The sequence below is a fragment of the Spea bombifrons genome, chromosome 4, assembly GCF_027358695.1.
Source record: "Spea bombifrons isolate aSpeBom1 chromosome 4, aSpeBom1.2.pri, whole genome shotgun sequence".
NCBI lineage: Eukaryota > Metazoa > Chordata > Amphibia > Anura > Pelobatidae > Spea > Spea bombifrons.
Genome location: NC_071090.1, coordinates 85392224 through 85417031, shown reverse-complemented (window position 1 = coordinate 85417031; position 24808 = coordinate 85392224). Strand labels below are relative to the sequence as shown.

Here is a 24808-nt window from a genome sequence, read left to right as displayed (position 1 = left end):
TCTGACCTCATATTCCACTGCTGGCTTAGACGAATGTTATTCTAAAAGAAGTATTTGTGCACTGTTTTATCGTTGGTGGTGACATGTAGGTCGTTACTATAAGAATCAAACCATGAAGCTCTTTAAATGCTCTCCTAACCTTGAAGAAATTGTATTTCCCACTTGTCATGTATTATGTTGCTGGTGTTATGTTTTAATATCGATTATAATGTTTAGTAGATATTTGAGTAGATGTTTGCAAATTTAGAAGTAACGCTTCTCCTATAATTTTAAAAGTTTGCAGTGGGTACATTTCCCACAATTAGAACATATTTGAGACAGCACAATAACCTCAACATTTTCATGGGAATTGCTGTGATGTGGATAGGATGATAAAATTACTACAGAAGACTATGTTGTTCGTGGGTTTAATATGCTGCTGCGTTATAGTGTAATAAATCATTGTGTGTTCAACCTAATCCACTTTATGTATTTTAAAAAAATTCCAGGATCCCAAACAGAAGACAATAGTCTTCTCTAATAATATAATGACCCTATCTACATCTACACATTTGTTCCAGTACATTTCGAACTGTTCAGCCTTGTGCTGTTAAAATGGATGTAAGAAGGACAGAGAGTGCAGCACCCAAATAGCTTTGTGTCTTCTTTATTGAACATGATAAAACAAAGAAAACCCAAATTGCCATGTTTCACAAATCCTTTTTGGCTGAATCTCTTGGTCGGGCTTAATTGTTGTGTGGGGGCTTTACACGTTTTTCTCTAACACTCTGTATCTTTTTTATCCAGTACATTAAGATTCCGTCTCCTATCCCTGGCTCCAACGACAGAGTTCGAATCTTTTCCTTCTACCTCTCCAGGGAGAGCAAAGAGAAACCTCAGTCAAGCTTTGAGTGCATTCGGCAAGGCACCTCTTGGTGAGCAGAGTCCATTTCTTCTACATCCTAAACTTGATTACAACATTCTGAACGCCCATGGCTCTAAAAGTGTTGCTTCACGCTCTGGATGAGCTTTGGATGAGCTTAACTCGATACAAAAGAATTAACAATAAAAAGGGATTCAAAGTGTGAAATTGGACCATTGATTCTGTTGTCACAAATCTATCTACTTATCTATGAAATTATAATTTCCCCTCATTGCTAATATTCTGCTTTTTATGAACTAGGTCAGGAGAGAAGCAACTAAGCTGCATTGGAAGCATACAAGACAAGATCACCATCTGTGCCACTGAGGAGTCCTATCAGTTAACCCGTGACCGAATGTCCCAAGTTGAGAAAGAAACATGGAGTTGGACAGCCATCGAGATCAAGCCTGGAGCTTCATATCGAAGTAATAATCAGATGATCTATTTATATTGCAGTGGTGTGCGTAGATTTAGGAATCTGTATTCATTAGTTACTATAGTTGTGCGTGAACCTGCTTTCATCTCACCACAACCCAGGCCTGTCATGAATAGCGTAATAGTGAAGAACTGGGTTATTAGGAATGATAAATGAATGATCTATAATGTAGATAGATAGATAGAGAATTAGTTAGCTCATCAGTTACCTCACAAATGCTCTACTGGAGGAATGGGCAAAAATCCCCCCCCATACAAAATCTTGTGGAAAGCCTTCCTAGAAGTGTAGAAGCTGTTATAGCTGTAGAGGGAGGACCCACTACATATTAATGTCTAATTCATGTCTTTAATTTGCATCTAATAATCACCTACAGCTGTAGACTTGCCCAGAATTCTAATTGACAATTGTTAATAAGTGTATTTCTTCATCCTTTAACCGAGACCTTTATGAACCCCTCTAGAAAGTATAATGATACAATGGTCATTAAACTAAGAAATGTCAGTTTGCACTACAAGCACAAGAGGTTGCACCAAGGCACAGTATGATGAGTTTAATCTGAAAAGCAAACATTTTGTTGAACCTTAACATAGAATGCTAAAGATGTATCCAAAGCAAATGAGCTGCACAAATAGACCCAGTCATATGTATCCAGTCATTCACTAACAGTGGGAAATAATTCACATATTACATTCAAATATGTTTTAGCTCAATCAAGGGGTCCACAAATTTGGTTTGGATCTAGGATGCTAGCTAAAAAAGTTAGTAGCCAGCTTTTTTCCTTCCCTTATCATGCTTTTATATCTGGTGCCCAGGGTTTGCTGAGCCTTACCATACCATAACATACATTTACACACTCTAACACCATACAGTAACACACAAGCTGTATATTTATGTGTATATTTATTTAGTGTATAAACTTGTTAAATGTAGGAATAGTGAGGACAACATAGCCACAAACCATCTGCTGTTTTTCTTTAAGAGAAAAGGCCGAGGTATGCATGGCCTAGTACCGGAGAATCATTTGTGCACTCATAATGTAATATACAGACTGATAAATAGTATTTAGGGCTGAGGGCTGATTTGTACCAGGTTAGTTATATCTGTACGAGTAACATTCTTCCTATTATGTAAGAAATTGCAATACCGATTGACGCATCATTGCATTCCAGTGGTACCTTTAGCATTTGCTCATATTGTACAATGTACTGCAATAGGCAATATATCTACATTAAAAGGACACTCCAGCCATAATATGCACTTTAATGTATATGATAGGAGCGTGGTCCCTTTCATTTTTTGCAAATGCTTGCGGGGATTCTGCAGAGTCCTTAAATGCATTTGCCCCTTTCCCTACCTCCAAGCTAAATGCTGTGCAGGAGATGCATTTGGACCAAAGCATCTCCCTGCATGCCATTTGTACTTACCTCAAACCAGCTCCAGCACTGACTGTCTCTTTAACATGTATTCTTCTATAGTAGGGGGGTCAGTGACATTAGACTGTCCCTTTAATATGTATTCTTCTATAGTAGGGGTGTCAGTGACATTAGACTGCCCCTTTAATATGTATTCTTCTATAGTAGGGGGGTCGGTGACATTAGACTGTCCCTTTAATATGTATTCTTCTATAGTAGGGGGGTCGGTGACATTAGACTGTCCCTTTAATATGTATTCTTCTATAGTAGGGGGGTCGGTGACATTAGACTGTCCCTTTAATATGTACTGTTCTATAGTAGGGGGGTCAGTGACATTAGACTGCCCCTTTAATATGTATTCTTCTATAGTAGGGGGGTCAGTGACATTAGACTGTCCCTTTAATATGTATTCTTCTATACTATGGGGGTCAGTGACATTAGACTGTCCCTTTAATATGTATTCTTCTATACTATGGGGGTCAGTGACATTAGACTGCCCCTTTAATATGTATTCTTCTATACTATGGGGGTCAGTGACATTAGACTGCCCCTTTAATATGTATTCTTCTATAGTATGAGTATAATTAGACTGTCCCTTAAAACCTCTAGGATTACAAATACATCTGTAGCTCCTCTTAATCGTTTACATTTTTCTAGGGTTTACATTGTTTCGATTAAAAGATCAGTCGAGGTGCTTCTTGTTTTTTTTTTAAGTTGGTTTGTCACCATCCCAAAAAAGAAGTTTTGAAATGAAACAATAGAGCATTAACCCGCCTAAATATTTCACAATATTAAATTACTTTTGGACTGGATTTTATCATGCTTTCTATAAAACTCTTGAACAGGAAGACATGCTAGTTCTTTTCTTCTCTGTAATTAGTAATGGATATAGTGTTTGCTTCACTAATAATGTTTTTTTTTACCGTAAGACAAGCAATGTTTTACTGAGAAACGCTGCTTGTTCAGTTTACAGCTGGCTGTCGCTTACCTCCTGGCAAGCAGCAGCGCCAGGTTCGCTCTGCGTGTGTGTGGAAACTTGGTGCTTGTTCTCGTAATGCGTTCTTCTCAAGATATATGGTTCAGAAATGAACCCATCTCTGCCATCATATCACCCATGGGAGCACCCATCTCCTCTGCAGCATGATACATAGAAATACAGAGCATGATGAAACATAGGACAAGGTGGGGGGTTCTGTATTTAACAATCATGCCCCCTCCCAAAAATAAAATATGCTCCAAAAGTTTAGAATGTGTCTATGGTAGCTGTGTAAATAAAATATAAAACATAATAATGTAATAATATCACGAAATCTAGAATCTGTTTTATGTTTGCACCTGGCATTACTTAAGTAACTCGTCCACTTGTGGTCCTAGGCCAGGGGTGTCCAACCTGCGGCCCTCCAGCTGCTGCAGGACTACATCTCCCACCCTCCTAAGACAGCCCCTTGGCTGAAAGAGCATTATGGGAGATGTAGTCCTGCAGCAGCTGGAGGGCCGCAGGTTGGACGTCCCTATCCTTGGCCTTGGGTTCAAGTAACTTCAATTTCTAGTATTAACTACTACTACTTCTGCCTACGCTTTACTGTGTATGGTTTTATAACTGTTATAATATGTAGCGCCTGTTTCTGCCTTAATGTAGCATAGATCTGGCACCTAAAAAAAATAACTAGAAAATAAATAACTATATATACGGTATATAAATATATATATATATATGTAATCAAACATAAACATAACATAAAATATATATGTGGATAAAACAGTTGGGCATCAGTTGCTGTTTTGAGCAATACAGTGAAAAGGCAAGGGTAAAAAAAGATATCTGTTAATGAATTCAATGCAGATGCAATATGATACAGGCGTGTTTGCTGTAGGGGTTTGGTAGTAACTGCACATGTGCCGTATGCGTGTTTACACATAGATCTGTGCGCACCTACCTGTCCAGCTCATGATTCATTTATGAGTAAGCAGTTAAGACGTTCGCTGTGCTCTGCTGCTGAAGGCTTTGCTGTCGTTCGTATAACTCAGTTAAAAGTTTGTATAAACCACTGACAGATTAGCTGCAGGCTGCGCTGGTTACCGACATGCGTAGGATTTAGATGAAGGATGTCCTAGAACCTTGGTCTCGGGCGAAGGGGGCTTCCAGGCAGACGGCGATGGCGTATCTGCAAAATATGAAGGTCTGGAAACAAATCCTTTCCTCCCACCTTTAACACTATCAGAAGACAATCTATTCTGCGTGCAAATATCAAGGACGCTTACTGACCGTTTGCAAGCTGGAAATTTAAGATGACTTGTGAAAGCGATATTAACTAAGAGGCAGGAGTTCAATTTATGTGAATTAAGCCGTGTCTGATACTTAGATTATTATTATTATTATTATTATTATCTTTTATTTATATAGCGAGAACAATTTACTAATATATAGCCAGTATCACTTTATATTTTGTCTTCTGCTTGCTTTCGTTGTTGTGCGCTGTAGACATTGCAGCGGGATCTTGTAAGCCTCTCTTGTTACAGGTATTCTGTCCTCCATTAGACTGTCCCTTTAATATGTACTGTTCTATAGTAGGGGGGTCAGTGACATTAGACTGCCCCTTTAATATGTATTCTTCTATAGTAGGGGGGTCAGTGACATTAGACTGTCCCTTTAATATGTATTCTTCTATACTATGGGGGTCAGTGACATTAGACTGTCCCTTTAATATGTATTCTTCTATACTATGGGGGTCAGTGACATTAGACTGCCCCTTTAATATGTATTCTTCTATACTATGGGGGTCAGTGACATTAGACTGCCCCTTTAATATGTATTCTTCTATAGTATGAGTATAATTAGACTGTCCCTTAAAACCTCTAGGATTACAAATACATCTGTAGCTCCTCTTAATCGTTTACATTTTTCTAGGGTTTACATTGTTTCGATTAAAAGATCAGTCGAGGTGCTTCTTGTTTTTTTTTTAAGTTGGTTTGTCACCATCCCAAAAAAGAAGTTTTGAAATGAAACAATAGAGCATTAACCCGCCTAAATATTTCACAATATTAAATTACTTTTGGACTGGATTTTATCATGCTTTCTATAAAACTCTTGAACAGGAAGACATGCTAGTTCTTTTCTTCTCTGTAATTAGTAATGGATATAGTGTTTGCTTCACTAATAATGTTTTTTTTTACCGTAAGACAAGCAATGTTTTACTGAGAAACGCTGCTTGTTCAGTTTACAGCTGGCTGTCGCTTACCTCCTGGCAAGCAGCAGCGCCAGGTTCGCTCTGCGTGTGTGTGGAAACTTGGTGCTTGTTCTCGTAATGCGTTCTTCTCAAGATATATGGTTCAGAAATGAACCCATCTCTGCCATCATATCACCCATGGGAGCACCCATCTCCTCTGCAGCATGATACATAGAAATACAGAGCATGATGAAACATAGGACAAGGTGGGGGGTTCTGTATTTAACAATCATGCCCCCTCCCAAAAATAAAATATGCTCCAAAAGTTTAGAATGTGTCTATGGTAGCTGTGTAAATAAAATATAAAACATAATAATGTAATAATATCACGAAATCTAGAATCTGTTTTATGTTTGCACCTGGCATTACTTAAGTAACTCGTCCACTTGTGGTCCTAGGCCAGGGGTGTCCAACCTGCGGCCCTCCAGCTGCTGCAGGACTACATCTCCCACCCTCCTAAGACAGCCCCTTGGCTGAAAGAGCATTATGGGAGATGTAGTCCTGCAGCAGCTGGAGGGCCGCAGGTTGGACGTCCCTATCCTTGGCCTTGGGTTCAAGTAACTTCAATTTCTAGTATTAACTACTACTACTTCTGCCTACGCTTTACTGTGTATGGTTTTATAACTGTTATAATATGTAGCGCCTGTTTCTGCCTTAATGTAGCATAGATCTGGCACCTAAAAAAAATAACTAGAAAATAAATAACTATATATACGGTATATAAATATATATATATATATGTAATCAAACATAAACATAACATAAAATATATATGTGGATAAAACAGTTGGGCATCAGTTGCTGTTTTGAGCAATACAGTGAAAAGGCAAGGGTAAAAAAAGATATCTGTTAATGAATTCAATGCAGATGCAATATGATACAGGCGTGTTTGCTGTAGGGGTTTGGTAGTAACTGCACATGTGCCGTATGCGTGTTTACACATAGATCTGTGCGCACCTACCTGTCCAGCTCATGATTCATTTATGAGTAAGCAGTTAAGACGTTCGCTGTGCTCTGCTGCTGAAGGCTTTGCTGTCGTTCGTATAACTCAGTTAAAAGTTTGTATAAACCACTGACAGATTAGCTGCAGGCTGCGCTGGTTACCGACATGCGTAGGATTTAGATGAAGGATGTCCTAGAACCTTGGTCTCGGGCGAAGGGGGCTTCCAGGCAGACGGCGATGGCGTATCTGCAAAATATGAAGGTCTGGAAACAAATCCTTTCCTCCCACCTTTAACACTATCAGAAGACAATCTATTCTGCGTGCAAATATCAAGGACGCTTACTGACCGTTTGCAAGCTGGAAATTTAAGATGACTTGTGAAAGCGATATTAACTAAGAGGCAGGAGTTCAATTTATGTGAATTAAGCCGTGTCTGATACTTAGATTATTATTATTATTATTATTATTATCTTTTATTTATATAGCGAGAACAATTTACTAATATATAGCCAGTATCACTTTATATTTTGTCTTCTGCTTGCTTTCGTTGTTGTGCGCTGTAGACATTGCAGCGGGATCTTGTAAGCCTCTCTTGTTACAGGTATTCTGTCCTCCAAGGGGCGTTGTGCCTCGGTGACATCAGGGGTTTAGCTGATTACAGTGGCTTTCTGAGAATTATCTAACAAGCCTCTAGCTGGCACAGTATCCTCCCACCTCCACCGATTCACCAAGCACCCGTTGGTTCAAGGACCAATTAACTTGTTTTCCCCTTATCAATAGAAATATATATATATATATATATCATTTGTATACATTGGTCGTGACAAATGGTTTGGAAGATGTTAAAAACTTTTCAAGTAAAACTTGCAATTTTTGTTGCAAAATAAATATGTAGTATATTCACAAAGACCTAGTTTTTTCAAATACATTTGTTGTGTTTATTATTTCAGGTAAAACATTTTAAAAAAACTAACATACACCCATTGCTACTATTTTTTACTTGCTTAATATTATTTTATGTTTAAAAAAGAATTTATTCTCTGTTTGAGGCTCGTTGGGCTAGCTTAAGCCCTCTGACCCTGGTTGTATGCGGTGCAAGGAAACAGCCGTTGATATAATGAAAAATAAAAAAAGATACACTGTCTGTGGGCTACGGATAAAACACTTCTAGTGCAAAGTTGGAAAAAGTTTTCTTATTGCCATAGCAACCGATGAAATGCTTCGTCTTACAGGACCGCCGCTAGTTGTTATGGTTAGTGGTTATGGGGATTTTATCCAGAACCCAGTCACTAGCGAAGTCAGCATGCGCAGCTTTGGAGATGGGCAGCAGTAAAAGAGCCGTGGTTCTCAGTTCACTCATTTTATTGAATGAAGGGCATCAGCGAGGCAAAGATGCTTACAAAAATGATCCAAAATAAAATGTATTAATCCTCTTAAGTGTTTTTTGAGGAGGCTTTACTGTCGCTCTAAATGAGGTTCTAATTTAGGTGACATGTGCATGTGTGCTGAATAAATGAAATTATTTATTAATTGGTAAATTCGGATCAATTAGCAGAGACGTTGTATTGGGTTTCTATAGCTCTACGGCATTGTGTTGAAACGGGAAACTCTATTCTGTTAGAGTAATATTGCGATAATATAAGAGTATCCAGCGTTAGGTTTACCGGCAGCCAGTACACGGATGGAGTTTAGGAAGACATGACCTCTTTTGGGTGGCCCGCTGTTCGGTGGATCAGGAATACTCAACACAAAGTACTGAAAAGCAGTTCAGTACGGGGAAAACATCAACTTTGCCTGAAGATTGAAAAACATTGGCGTGATTAAGATATATCACCAACTTGCATATAAACAAGGGGGGGGACGTATGGCCAAACAGAACGGGTTCAGCTGGTCTCGACAGTTTGGCATTTGGATAATGGAAAATAAGTGGAAAGTTGAAAATCAGTGTGTTTTAGATCAGGGGAAGTTTTAGTGGGTAGGACTCTGACATGCGCAGGCTGGTGAGAGTGGATGGAGGACGTCAGATATGTGACAAGGCGGATTACACTGCTCATAAAGTCTAGAGTACAGCTGGGCACTTATAATAATACAATAATAGTGAAAGGATTGTTTGTGATGTTTACTTGCAATTAATAGTAAAAAAAAACAAGGCCATTGGAAAACAAGACTTTTGGGGGAAAACTATGCGTTCTCTCTAAAAGTAACGTTTGATGGCACTTTAACGCATGGGTTTTATTTGTTGTTGTTTTTTGCTAAATAAACTAATCTAGTGCTAAATATGGCCTTGTAAATCACAATAATTTAACATTTCCGTGTCAGTCTGTTTAATAGTGCCAAATATTTACACAAAGAGAGCACAGGTAAATTTAGAAACCTGTATTGCCATAGCAACAACTAAAAAACAAATAAATAAATCCATAGTTGATTTGTTTTTAAGAAAGTCTTTTACTGAATTAAATTGCGCAGAATTCCAAAGGTCAGCAGACTGATCCATAATTATTTGTCTGCATCAGTAACGTGTTGGTTATGAGACCGTCCTGCAGTAGCGCAGCACAGGGTGTGATGACTGGGTGGTTTTGAAATTACATGTGTTATGTGAAATGTTTCATAAAATGATAGGTATTTATTTATGACAAAATTATAGCCTGATTTAAAACGGGCACACCCATAATGTATATATGTGAATTGGCTACATGAAGACACACATATATATATATATATATATACACACTGCCATTCAAAAGTTTGGGGTCACTTAGCTGGTTTCATGGGAAAACAAGGAAATTTCAATCTGTGTAACATAATTGCAAAAGGGTTTTCCAATGATCAATTAACCTTGGATTAGTGAACACAACGTGCCATTAGAACACAGGAGTGATGGGAGTGATAACATGCCTCTATATGCCTATGAAGATGTTCCATAGCCCATACCCCATAGTACTCCAAAGCCCATCAGGTGCTGAGAATAAAATGTAAGCCACACCGGTCCATCAGATGGACTGCAACTCCAAATTCACTCAGCCAGTCATGCTTTAATTTATAAAACTCAGTATAAGGCAACAATGTCTCTATATGAGACAGTTCATGAATAAAAGACTATCAGTACTTGTTTTTAAGGTATTTGTAGTAAAATAGTTCATATAAATATATATATATATATATATATATATGTATATATATATATATATATATAGTACATCTTTATGAAATAAAAAAAAGTTTTGTTTTATAGAGAAATGTGGCCACTTTCCATTAGAATGCGGTTTTAAAAGTATTTATTTTAAGTGCATTGTTTCAACCTTTTCTTTTGGTGGTGGTGGTGATGTCACTTTAGGTCTGTTGTTGATAACGGTAAAATATTTTATTTAATGCACCAGAATTTAAAGTAATTCAAATGGTGACAGAATATGTTTATGGATATTTACCTTGGCTATTTTATGTGTAAGTGTAAAGGTGTAAAGATATTACATTTGAAAAGAGCGCTATTAATGTCTTTTTAGGTAAATGCGTGAAGATTCCAAGTAAGAACAGCGTGGAGGTTGGTAAAGAAGATTCCCCTAGCAGACGCCGTCCTGCTGTGTTTTTAACACCGGCCGCCAAGAAATGTAATCGAGTTTATGGTGAACACAGACCCCTCCAAGAGTGGCTGATACATCTTCTGGCCTTGAAACCTCACCGGAAACAGGACCTCATCCTACGACTGGAAAAAGGCAATGCGCTGCCTAGAGATCATACAGAATTGATGTCTATGTTGCATATGGTGGGTATGCACAATTTTAAAACTTTTTTTTATTATAAAATACAATATATTATAACAATGGCATATCAGCCTAATCTTGACCCAATACACATTATTATTATTATTATTTATTGTTTTATATATATATCGCCATATATACCATAGCGCTGCACAATGGGTGACGCATGAAGAATTGGGGACAAAATCACACCTGGCCTATGGCTTTTTGGCCATACAAAAGTAACGTACATTTTCATTTTTTACTGAGACTGATTTATTATACATGACCGAAAAATAAACTTATTAAAAAGTAAAGTAACAGTGAATACATTTAGCTGCTTCTAGGTTATTTGGCTACATGTAACGTACTCTCTGCTATGTCTCATTCGTGACAGCATGTAAGAAAAATCAAATAAAAGAGATTAAAGGACCACTCCAGTGCCCCCTGCAGCCTCACTGACAAGGCATTCATAGTAAAGTACTTTGTAATTAAGTAATATTAATTCTTCAACCTGTAAAAAAAAAAGTACTTACCTTTAGGAGAAGCTGCAGCACGACACCCACTCAGTGGTCCTGTTTTCACAGGAAAGAGCCCCCATTAAAACCAATGGGTATGCTTTCTGCCATTGGCCCCACTGAACTAAGCCGGTGCTGGAGCTGACTGGCGGTGAGTTGATCGCGTAGGTGTCGGCAGCGGGAGATCTGATGTATATCATATCGTTAAAGTGCATGTGATTTCTAACACGTCCCTTTAATCTTAATCATGCTCTTCTTTTCTGAGCTAAATAAATGACGTAGATATACAAATGATCTACTGTAGTCATATCCTACATGCTAGAGTTGAGGAACCTTAAAGACGTGTGTAATGAATTTTGCCAGTGAGAATAACCCATCCAGAAGTACTGTCTGTTCTCCTCTGAGAGCAGCGATCTTAATTGCTGGTGACGCAGATTGCGAGGCTAGCGCTCCTGCCTGGTTGCAGAGAGGGAAGGTGAGTTCAGGACAGGGAAGTCATCGGGTGTACAGGTCTTTATCAGAAATGCTGCAGACTGCTAAGATGCCGTAATGTGTATCTTGTAAAACAAATAGCACAAAACCCCAAATCACAGCTTGTAGTAAGCCTTGATGAATACGTAATGCGCTATTGCATTTATGTCTAGTAAATGGAGTGTTTTGTTTATTACACTTTAGCCCAGGACCATGCAACATAAATCTGTCATCTGCGTCTTAATCTGCCAATAAAAAATAGCTGTTTCTGCTAGATTTACCAATTTGTAAAGGAAGTTCCTTAACTGCAGCGTTGTACATTTTGGGGACTGCTAATTTTCTCTGTACCGTTATTGTTTCTTTCTGTATTTTTCCTTTGTTAAAGCCATGTCAGAGAAATATCAAGAAACTCCTGTTTTATGTACACCATAGGAGCTGTCATATTAACCGCTGCATGGTTTTTCCTCCCCATTCAGTTGATGCTTTGCTATTTTTAAGTCACTGATTGCTTGCTGATAGGTTAGTTATACTGACAGCTGTCGACAGTGATTGACCTGACTGTGTTCTGTTGAATGTATTAAGCTGTATGTTGTGATAATATGACCAGGGGGAAGCACACAAAGTTAAAATAAACTTCCTTAAATTAGAGAATTAAAATTGGTATTGATTTGTATCAAAAATAACAAATAGAAAATATTTATTTTTATGAATGACTTTATGTTACATTACATATATTACAATAATTGAGCAAATTCAATATATATTCCATGTGGGATGGAGCAGGAACACATCTCAAGTCTTCGTTCTTTCAGTATATATATTGTATATATATACTATATATACTGTTATATATACTATTGTATATATATATATATATTGGGGGGGCCTTTGTTGTCCGGGGCCCCACCTGATTTTGATCTGCTCCCCTATATCGTATAACTAGAGTCGTATAGCTCCTCTCTGTAGGTTCATGGCGTTTTCTCAAACATAGCTTCCTTTTTATTCATGTATAGCTGGGTGACATGAAATCTTGGAAAAAAACACACCAGAATATCAATCCAAAACTGAAATGATGTCCTGACTTGTCTGCATATTTAAGGATTGATTTGTTTAGATATGTTAATTGCACCGTGCAGAGGTCTCCCACCCGGTAATTGGTGCGCTGGGGCTTTGTAGCAAGGTGCAACATGCTCTATTTTTAACCACTTGCTGCTATGGTTCTATGAATTTAATGGGACCCTTAGGTTTATGAGAGTTCCCCCTTTTTTTGTAAATATAAGAACGGTTTTATTATGTCAATAAACTCACATTCAACCCAGAAAACCAGCAATATTCTAATACAAAGCACTGGCGGAAAGGTGCTGTCTACATGTTCTCTGAAAAGCTAACGCCACTTGTTAGAAAGTACATAAAAAGCTATTGGGAAACGATTGGTTATACGTTACTACCATATATTCATTTTGCTTACATTGCTGGCTTTTTGTGTCACTTTTCGCCATTGATCAGCCTGTTCAGTATCATAAACCAGTCTTCAGCATCTAATTGTTCCCAGTGACTTTATAATGCTGATATTTGTTGGCCCCATCCAGGTAGGACGTTTGAGTTCGAAAGATGGCTGCTACAGCCTGAGAGAAGAACTCTACTGCCAGGTACAGAAGGAGTGGACGGGTTACACCCTGGAGGAGAAGCAGCGTGTGGCGGACATTCTTTCCAGGTAAGGATGGTACACCAAGAAAATACTCTGTCTAGCTATAATGAACTCAATCACATACTACCTCATTTCACAATCATATATGCCAGTTTTTCCAGACAGTAGTAATGATTATTATGTATTCATATATTATGTATTCATAATAGCGCCATCCTATTCTTTGGTGTTGTACAAAGGTAAACAGGACATCGTGATACATAGGATGTATAGAAACAAGAACTGACGTGGGCCCTGGTCAAACAAGCTTACAAGCTTGAGATAAAAGATTTCCAGCTAGATATTTGGAAACTTAGATTTTACCTCATGCTGTAGACAGGTATCCTTGTACAAGTGACCAAATCATTTATTTCTTATTTTTCTTATTACGCAACAGAAAGCGGCCAAATTCCTCATCGCGGAACTGTCTGACGACAAATGCTTCCGCTCCGCCAAACAGAGTCAGGCCTCCCGAGACGGTAAGCGGTATTTTTTTAAAAGAAATAAATAAGTATAAGGAAGCCTTGTGTAGAATTTAATAGGACCTAGTTGGGAGACCTGGAGGTCACCATTGTAGGTAGCCATGTGATATTTTGCTGCCACTCCCTACTTACAAATGACACAATGCTCTTTTATAGCAGAGTTTATGAGCCGAAACTGGCAAAGACCTAGGTGATCATCTTGAGAAGCTGATAATCACAAGGCCATGAGATAGGGCCTTGTATGTTAGTCTAGAAGTTAACCGGTAAAAGCGTAAGAGTGTTAATCTACTGTCCGACAGAAGACCTGTAACTAGTACTGATCGGAGTATGTTAAGGTTTACAGTTCCAAGCTGATTACATGTAAAAGTAAGCGATGCATGCATGGAAATCCAGAATAGTTCACTCTGTTTATAATTTATATACTTTCCCCCAGAAAAGACCAGCACCCGAGGAGGCCACGGAAGATGACTGCCGCAAAAGAATGAGAGGATCGCATTCGGAAAGCCAACAAACAACTGAGAAATACTCAGATTCTCAACATTCCAACATGGACTGTAGTCAACCTACCATTGACGCTAAAGGTCCCTGCTCTGTGCCTGGAAATAACAGTATTTTTCTACCGCAAAGTCACAAAAAAAACCAGAGCACCCACAGATCGTTACGGAAGAACCAACAAAGGGAAATGCAACACGGTACAAAGCCTGGTAACGTGGCAAAGACTGACAAGGCAGAGCTTCGAGAAGCCAGGTCTCAAGCGCGCAAAGAGAAAGACTCCAGTGAAGAAGAAGAGGAGGAGGAGGATGATTGGGAGGAAGAAGCTCTTTTGTTAGAGAGATGTCTTTGCCGTCCCGAAGGTAAAACACTCTGCTACTTGGGGGCAACGCTGAGTAAGCGCAGTACCACAGGGTATTTTGTTTCCACAGTATAAACTTGCACTAGAACACACTGCAACCAATAGAAGGCAAACCAAGTTGTAATTCCATCTCCAATGATTAACACACATTTATGTCTGCCCTATGGTAAACTGTGCAGTTATAGCAATCGGTCGGTGCACATCATTTCTTGAAGAGGGAGAGAAGAGCGATACACATTTAGGCCAAGTACAAGCGTTCTAAAGGGACATACCCTGCCTCCCAATCAGTCACGTGTTTGGATTTAAAGAGAAATAACATCCGCACTCAAGATTAAAGTTCAGTGGTTAGAATATTTATTCTGCCAACGTTTTCGGTCTTGCAAGGCCTTCGTCAGGGCAGGAACAAGCAGTATAATTATAACAACTTTAATCTTAAGTGTGCATGTTATTTCTCTTTAAATCCGATCATGGTCCCCACCCCTTCTCTTTCACTTTCAAAATGTTTTTTTCTGTGGGCAATCTCATTTTATTCCTCTGTATTGTGGAAGCCCTGCTGCTGTATCTGTTGCTGCTTTATAAATAGAATATAATGTTAATGCCCATAGCGGTAAGCTCTGCTGTACTGAAGGACTTTGACTCATGTGTCATGCACATCATATTACAATGAAACGAGATTCTGGATTTGGTTTCTGACACTTTTTTAATTTCCATGGGCAGTGGGTGGCCAATGTATGACACTTAGCTGCAGGGGACGGGTCTAGTGGGGATTACGCTGCTGATCTGTTCCTACTTATAATAATATGGATTCATGCAGACCTTTTATAGGGAAATAATATAGAATAATATGGTGTTCTGATCTAAAGCTCCGTTAATTAAAAACCCATTACTAGTATAGAGGGGTCATACCCGTCGTACCCCAGACACTGATCCATAAGGGTGATGATGTTCAACCAGCACACAAACTGTCCCTTTAAATGTAACAGTGATGATATGCTTGAGGCAGGAATATTGGAAGACCGATTGTATTGTGGAAATCCAAGTTGGTCTTGCACATATTGTGGACATCAATGACGTGGCCAAACCCTCCCACAATATGCAACGCTTGGAGAATTTTACTGACGAAAAGCTTCATTTTCTGGCAAAGTGGCTGAGTGTTCATTTTCCTTATATAACGCAATGGGAATTGGGACTTGGGGCTTTGTATGCTTGTTAATGCCCTTACCCAGTGCTAGTGAACTACCCATTGTGTTGCAATTATCGTAAATAAATATGCAGTATTTGCCTTCAGCTATTGTATCAGATGAAATGCAGTGCAGTTACAGTGTAACAACAGCAACGCCAGGGAGCTCCTTTGTGAAATGTACATTTTTGTTGGCTTTGTATACTCTTCTGTGGCCACATGCAAAGAACATGAATAGTTCAGGATTCAGATTACACACCTGTTTGTTTTGCTCCAAAGCAAACACAAGTTGATAGGTAGCTGATAAACCACGCATGTTACTGTAAAACAGATGCGTCGTGCCTTGGGTTAACTCTGCAGAGAAGACCCTTTCATGCCCTGATGATTCTGTGGCGCAGGGCTTTTCCAGATTAATAAAGGGTTAAACGGTTGCTGTCCCCGGATGTATCTGACATGAACGGATCGGGTTGTCGATTTAATGGACTGATGCGTTTCTGTAGGGGCCGAGTTTGGCTTTTCTCCGCGTCTCCACCGTCGCTGTGCCTGTTACTAATCCGTATAGTCATAGAACAATATCATTGATCTGCTAAGTGCGTAATTGAAAACACCCACCTAGCGATACAGAGAGCGCACCTAGCGATGGAACATCATATCTGACATTTTAGCCGCTATTATTTCTAAAAGTGACCGTGATCAATGGATGGCTGTCTAATTAACTTTCAGTCGCAACAAATAATTACTGCAGTACATTCTCTGCAGCGGCGCAACATAAAATGCTGCCCCCTCTTGAAAACTCTGCTGGAGGGGGCCTTATGATTTAGTCATTCAGTGGAAACGTGGCTTCCTTTCATGTGCCCGCTATTCCCACATGAATCTGGAACCAGCGCATGTGCAGCGGGCCAAGTTACAGCAAACAACATGGGTATTTAATGTGTGAGGACCGGGTCCTGCATCATAAGGGCCCACGTCGTGTCAGGCGGATTGTAAAATACTAATATTTTGGCCTATAAATACTCCTACTACAGTGTAGGCCAATATTAATTTGTAGTGCGGCAGGGTAAGTGCTAGGAGGAGAAGACACATCAGTTTATAAATGTATCTATAGTATAAATATACAGTTCTAGGGTTCTGTAGGTCGGTACGCTTCATCCCAGCTGCATGTGGGGAGAAAGGAGAGGCGGAGGAATGATAGAACAAGAGGTCTAAATCTAGAAGCTTACATGTAATTTAGAGTTTTACTTTACTGAGAAGGTGATGGACAAATGGAACAGCCTCCCAGCAGAAATGGTAGAGGCTGATACATGTAGTCATATATGGGATAGACATAGAGCCTATTCTGAATATAAGAAGAGACCAGGGACGGATTAAGAGTCTTTACATCAGGAAGATGGGCAGAATGGTTCTTATCTGTCATTGTATTGTATGTTTCTATGTTTTGGGGCCGACACGCACACATTACAGTGTAATAGAATATAACATACGTTGAAAGAAGTATATTTGTGATGTTAGTTTGCGTGACACAGACTTAATGTCACCAAGAACAAATATTCGTCACACAGGATTAGTCATGACCGGTCTTCAGCTCCAGACCTGTCCTGCCAGCTCAGAAAATTCCTTCCCTTTATCTGTGACTTTACTTCGTTGCCCGAACCTCCGGACCCGGGCGCCATCTGTGCACCGTGTGCTTATCTAACAAAAACAAACACAAAACAGAATCGGTTCCATCTCAGCTGGCTTTGCCGGGGTTCATGGGCTCCTGCTCCGGCTACGTATGGAAACACGGTGTCATAAAGTTTGCCCTGAGAAAACATTTCCAGCTGCATGTTTGCTTTGGGTTCTTAATCCATCAGTAAGGTGATTGTCCACCATTTACAATGTAAACCGTACGACGTATACCAAAGATATACCAAAACTTATATAGAGAACTTGTACATTAGTGTTGGGTCCCATCCATCCATCAACATAAGCTTCATGACTACATTTAAGGGCTTCGGAGTGCCTCTTATCTTTATTTCTCTTCTCTGTATCATGGCAAAGCCAACTATTCCAATGTTATGTGATGTTACCTTATCCTGCATTAGGCACACGAAATGGATAATTGGTGAATAATTTAAAATCTCTTGGTCAACTTTGTACTCTACAAATGGAAAATATATAGTTGTACGTGTTTTAAGCGTCCATGAATGTTTTGGTCATCTGGACCTTATGAACAGAGTAATGGACTGTAATACAGCAGTAGAAGGGGGGAGAAAAAAGAGCAGCTAGCAGGACAGCTCTAGAGAATGGCTGTACGGTTGGCGCTTGTCACCGTTTCATCATGTTGGCTGAGCGGGATGGGCATTGCAATACACACTAGCTGCCGGCATTGGGCAACGCTGAAAGTCAGTGATGTTATTTCATTATTTCTTTTTTTGTTTGTTTTGTTAGAAAAGGAGCAGTGTGTGGAAACATCCCTGCCATCGGAAGAGATTCCAGATTATTTGAAGTAGGTTTCAAATTCGTTATTATGTTAAACTGAAGGGGGTACAGTGGAAATGGGGAGGACGTGCCTAGGGGCAGGGAGTCTCCAGTGGTCTAGCGTGGAGCACTGAGATGCGTGGCACGGCTGGCACAGATCTCTCTTCCTCTGCTTTCATTGGGCTCTGAGCAGAGACGCAGGTAGGACACTGAGTTATAGCGTTATCACCTGGTGCTCTTCATGTCCCTGGCAATATGTGGGGGGCAGGAGAAGTGAGACCTACGCCAGGGGTGCCCCAGATCTCATTGCTCCACACTGGGCTGGCTGCCAGATACAAGGGCCATAGAATGCAATGCAGTCGGGGCCCTAGAGCTTGGGCCCCAGTCATAGCTGCTCCCCCTGCAACCCCTATTGCTAAGCCGCTGATACGCTTTTATCATCAATTACTGAATTCATGCTTAAAGTCATACGATATGCAAATATTGCAAATATTGGGAAAAAATAGCTTTATTTTCTGAGACACAGTCCTAATGTTGCGTGCTCTCCAACGTGTTGCCTTCAACGTATTCATTGATCTTCTTTCCCCCTTTCCCTTTATTTCCTTATAAGTAAACTAAAAAAAGGCTAAAAAACAAGTAGTCTTGCAACGCTCCAGAATTATTTTTTAAAACACAAGTGCAAAACAACTTGATGGTTTTTCCTTTTCTGAATTAAAAAAAGTAGATTTAAATAAATACAATTACATATACAAAATATAACCGATACGCATACATAAATATTTTCCTAGGGAGGAGATTCATATGCATACAATGTTGGAGTAGTCAGAAGCTCTTTCCAGCTCCCTGTACAAACATCGTCTAGCATGTCCCTTGCTACCTGTGTTCATTAACCTTGCTATGAGACCCCCTAGGCTGGCGACAAGCTGTTATTTTCAAGGATAAGTACAGTATATATATATATATATGGAGATGAGTCTCCTGGCGCAAACTACGCTCTTGACAACTTAACACCATCCTTGCTTCACAAACCAAAAATACCCCTGAAAGAAAAAAATCTTAGATTTAATTCGGAAAAAAATGTATTAAAGATCATTCAAAATCCCTTCAACCCAACACTTAATTTTTTGTGGTCATCACCACTGAGTGTATATTCATTGATTTAAATAGCAGCATCATATTCAATGTAGAATATATATTTGTTTTAATTTTATTTTTTTAATATATATGTGTATATCTATCTATATATATATATATATATATATATATATATATATATATATATATATATATATATATATATATATACACAACATTCATTACTGTGGTACTCTCCTAAGTAAGCATGTCAACTTTCAGGTTTCATTACATTTTATAGTTTTAGTAATCTTTGTAATCTTATTGTATTGAAAATAATATATATATTTGAAAACACTGAGCCCCAATAAGTCTCAGGACCCCTAAGACCCTGGCCGCTGGGGGGAATATTATATCTAAACGTTAATGTCTGATTATGTTGGCCCATGAAAGAGGTCAGTGAGAGACCGATGTGTAAGTGGTAGTTGTTTGATTAGCGTGCCGTGTAAGAATTCGGTTGAGTGTATGGTAACAGCTGTATTTTGTGTGCATTGTATTGTGTTTGACGGCGGTGGACAAGTGACGCAAATTTATTGAAAGCTGAGTTTTTAACTAAACAAAAGGTTTACATTCAAAAGAGCACCATGCATTCAAGAGTTATCATTACCTTTTATTTGTATAGCGCCAACAATTTCCGCAGTCCTTCTTACAGTCCGTATACTCAGCAGGCTGACAGTCCGATACATTAGGTCAGGAGGGCCCTGCTAACAATCTAGCGTTAACACTTAATAAACACATTAAAGCTAGCAGTATTACAGAGGCATATCATTAAAAAAGAAGAAAAACTTCTTTCAGTTAATAATAATACTCATAATACTACTTTCAGTTAAGGGGCTGGCTGAGGAGTATGGTATATGTAGTCCTGCAGCAGCTGGAGGACCGCAGGTTGGACACACTTGGTATAAGGCAGGGGTCTCCAAACTGCGGCCCTTCAGCTGCTGTGGAACTACATCTCCCATACTCCTCAGCCAGCCCTTTAGCTGAAAGAGCATTATGGGAGATGTAGTCCTGCCGCAGCTGGATGGCCGCAGGTTGGACACCCCTGGATAGATCCTTAAGATGTTCTCATACTTTAACGGTACATTACAGTACAGTACATTGTACAATCAGACATGTTTGCATTTGATATTTTGCCCTCCTGTGCGTTAAATTGTTACTGTTGGCCAATTGAAGCGATAGATCCGTAGACTTTCGGCTCTTTTAAATGAGAAATAAGCGAGACAGCGTTGGCGGTATGTCTGACTGCGCTGCTAGACTGTCGGCTGTGTGTTAGAGATGCACGAGGCGCCACCTACTGCTCACCCTGGAGATAAAGACGATGAATCTACAACCACAATCTTGATTAAAATCAATGTGACTTCAAGGTTTGTTGCTTACAGAATGTGAAAAGAAACAAGATGCCAGAATGGAAAATAGAGAACAATTTGCAGCTACGGTTAATCGTTCTATTTGCTTTTCTTTGGAATGGCCAGGAAGTACAATGCAATTACATCCGAGGATCAGCGGAAACTGTATGAAGAAGACTTTGAATCTGATTACACCGAATACTTGCAGCTCCACTCCAAGATTGGGAAAGTGCTGGAAAGATTTGATTACTTAGGATCCAAAATGAAGAAGCTTCAGCCGGGAACTGTAGAGCATAAGGTGAGATATGAATATACTGATATTGGCCAATGTAGGCATCATACAATATGATGGCGCTATATAAAACAATAAATAATAATAATACACACTGCCAGATGTTTGGGCAGGAGAGTACGCAGGAACTGGTGTGAAACGTGACCTCTTCCACTGGCTGATGAGCCTCGTGGTGTTCATGGTGTTGTTCTGGTTGCGTTGTAATGGTACCTGCCTGTTATGAGCGACCTTTCGATGGCTCCGCAAACCAGGCCTGACCATTTTAATAAATGCAGCTGTTTAACATACAGGGTAGATATTCATATTAGAGAAGAGGGACATTCATGGAAATGGTAATGACTATATGTAGAAGTTAGGATTTTCACCACAGAAGCTGCTACCGGAAGTCATGTAGCGCCAAGTCTTTTTACGGATCAGCAGCTGCTACTTTGACAGAAGTTCACTTTTTGTACATTTAGAAGCAGCAGTTGTTGTCCCAATTCCTGGAGTAAGCGTACACCGCCAATCTCTAATCTTCATATTTAGAAACATTATATAAGAACCATTTGGCCCGTCTAATCCGCCCAGTTTTCATGACGTAACGACCATAATCTAACATTCTAGGTACCCCTTGAGAGAAATATTAAGTGTTTCACCCCTTGCTGAAAATACAGTGGGTTGTTTCTCACATTTTTGGTACAGCCATTGACTAAAACTGCAGGGAATGAAATATTTGCTTCTGCCCTGTCCTCAGCAGTCACATTTTCGGGAGGCAGTGATCATCAGGCAGGCTTCGGGCTTTTTTCATGTGGATAAAAAAAACAATATTTTGCCTCTCTTACAGATGATTGAAAAGAAGATTCTTAATGACTATAAGAAGTTTAAAAAGGTATGTATTGTAGTTTAACGCTGCAAAATACTTCATGGCAAATGTAATTGTTTGTACGCGTCTGTTCTTTCCTTTTTGCCATTTTGTAATAGTTGTGCAATTTCCATTCTTTACTCTTTCCTCTTGGAGCCATTCCAGTTATTGGCGAGTGAGATGTGGCACGCATGCTGTCACCCACATTATTCGAACCTCTCTTCCTCGTTGAACAATTTAGAATTTAACATAATTAGCAGTATACATTATGGTACAGAAGCTGGGTGATGCATAGCAAGAAAGAAAAATGTTAATCATTTAAAGAAAATGAGTTGACTTCTTTATATATGTTTTGGTAAACTCATTCGGGGCAGCTGAAGGAATCCTGTTCTTTGCTGTACAGCGAGCAAAATAATGCGCACACCCATGCCCGATTCCCCACTCCATGCCCAGCATACATAACATTATTTAGAGTTAAATGACATCCACGTGGATATACTCGACCTATAATATCCTTATGTTTTTTTTGTGCACTAAGAATGGCAATCTTCTTTTTCTTCTTCATTCAGACCTATCCTGGATACAGTGACGACAAAATAAGGTGTGAATACTTACACCACAAACTGTCACACATCAAGCAAATGATCCTGGAATATGAAAAAAACATGCCTACTTAGCGGCACACCTCAGGGGAAGAAGGCATTTAAGAACATAACAGGAGATAACACCATACGCCCTGTGAAACCGCACTAGGTGCCATCAGCTACATCACGGAGGAGATGCCTGGAATCAGAACACAATTACTGCCTTACTGTATAAAATGTATATAGATATGTTGCGTGTACAGAGCAGGAAGAACGGAACCTCATTGTGACTCTCCCCGTAGTTGAAGGAGACGATCCAGAGAGCGACAGACTGGGACAGATGTGAAAACAATGTTATTGTCACAACGTGGCTCAATCATCCTCTACCATTCAAAAGTTTGGTGTCAATGCAAATTTTGCCCATTGAATTACATGAAACAGATCAGAAAGACAGTGTAGGCGTTAATGTTGTAAATTATTATTGTAGTTGGAAATGGCAGTTTTTTTAATAGAGTATCTTCATAGGTCATTTATCACTCTTGTGATCAATAACCTGATTTTAAGTTCAAAGGTCCAATTGATTATCAGAACTGCTTCCCAGTTAGGTTACACTGCTAGAAATATTGTTTTCCATGAAAACTGCTAAGCGACCCCAAAACTTTTGAACAGTAGTGTATATCCTCACTTTAAAATTACAACCGCTTAAGCCTGTGTTTTCAGGAAAAGCAATTTGCACCAAGGGCTTAAAGCATTGTAGCAGATAACAGTCTTCCCAGTACGTTCTCAACCCTGCCAAGGCTGTATTAATACATCACAACTAGGAGCAGGCATGATTTGGATGGGACACGCTGTACGGCAGACCCTTTTCCCTTACGGCTGGTGCAACAATGCTCAAGGGTCATATCTTACTGATTTTGCAACGTTACCAAGTATACAGCTCTGGTGTTCTTTGTAGCTTGATGCTATTTAAACACTGCTGTACAGACAGAACTGGATGTTTAAATAAAAATAAAAACTTGTGAATGGTTACCTCGAATTGATTCCTTATTAACCAATATCTTATAATAGTAACATGGCCAAACAATTATACTAACAAGCATCTTCTTAACATGTACTCAAGCTTGAAGGGGTAAAGCCAAGCAGCTCAGAGCGTTCCAGAGATTGCAGATGCTTGAAGGAGACTTCTATATTTAACATAACTATTAAGAATTCACACGACTGTTCATTTAAATTAACCCGTAACAGCCTATTAAGTGGGAAATGTAGTTTGAACACTCCATACAATCAGATAACATGAAAGAAACCCACTTATTAGAAACCGCGTGCAGGTTTAGATGCAAGAGGTAGCCCTGCTGGCTGATCACTCACATTGCAATTAGCAACGCAGGTGCCTGCTTCCTGATTAACATGGCCAGGAGAGAGACTGGAAGGATAACTGGTTTCACCCTCTTCTATATAGTAATAAAACTACAATAAAGTTCAAATATGCCAGTGGTTCAATAAGACACAGGAGGGTATGTGGCACTCTCGTAATGAGAAGCTGCCGAACTTAAATGGTGTTGAACATTTGTTAGCAACACTGAAAAAAATGTGCCATTATATTTTGTGAAGTTGCAAAACAAAAAATTGCTGTGCCATGTATTTCTATAGCTTCAAAACAAGGCCCTACTGGTCCTGAGAAAACACAAAAAATAGATAAGTATACTTTGTATGGGTACACCAACCACAGGAAGGGGGAACCATTTAACAGAAAAAGCCAGCCATTATCTAATTTACAAATAAAAAAATAAAATGTATGTGTGTGTGTACACGTGTACGTGTGTATGTACGTGTATGTACGTGTACGTGACAGCTCCACACTGCTAAATACAGAAGTTAAATCTGAGGAAGCCGACTGATGAAACGCGTTGGGCTGGAGTATGCCCATTGAGGAAGTGGACACAGAGGAATCCTGTGAGAACCAAGCTGTTACTGCTACAACACAGCATTATTCCGGTCCTTTCCACAGGAGTGTTAAAGTATTCTTATATGCAGGCCCGGACTGAGACAAAAAATAGGCCTGGGCATTTAAGCCTGAGCAATTTATTTATTGTTAAAGCCCACCCTTTACATGCCATCTTTGCATTTACTCATTCACACAAATTAACACATTCATTAATGCAGTCTCACAAATCATTCAAGCAATTCATCCACACATGAATTCATTAATTGTCATACGCATTCACACAATTCATCCACACATGAATTCATTCTCATACGCATTCACACTACCCCCTCTCCCCATCGTATCTGCCCCTTCTCACTATG

The 24808-nt window shown here is 39.4% G+C and overlaps 1 protein-coding gene across 1 annotated transcript in view; it reads left to right on the top strand.

The window, feature by feature from the left end:
- ELL3 (elongation factor for RNA polymerase II 3) overlaps positions 1 to 22912 on the top strand; it is a 35039-nt gene extending 12127 nt beyond the window's left edge. The window contains exons 3-12 of the mRNA XM_053462223.1: positions 787 to 914; positions 1163 to 1326; positions 10420 to 10679; positions 13235 to 13359; positions 13730 to 13811; positions 14248 to 14668; positions 18275 to 18332; positions 20911 to 21082; positions 21900 to 21944; positions 22487 to 22912. Coding sequence (XP_053318198.1) covers positions 787 to 914; positions 1163 to 1326; positions 10420 to 10679; positions 13235 to 13359; positions 13730 to 13811; positions 14248 to 14668; positions 18275 to 18332; positions 20911 to 21082; positions 21900 to 21944; positions 22487 to 22594 — 1563 coding nt within the window. The 3' untranslated portion in view covers positions 22595 to 22912. The remainder of the gene's footprint in view (positions 1 to 786; positions 915 to 1162; positions 1327 to 10419; positions 10680 to 13234; positions 13360 to 13729; positions 13812 to 14247; positions 14669 to 18274; positions 18333 to 20910; positions 21083 to 21899; positions 21945 to 22486) is intronic.
- The last annotated feature ends 1896 nt before the right edge of the window (positions 22913 to 24808 follow it).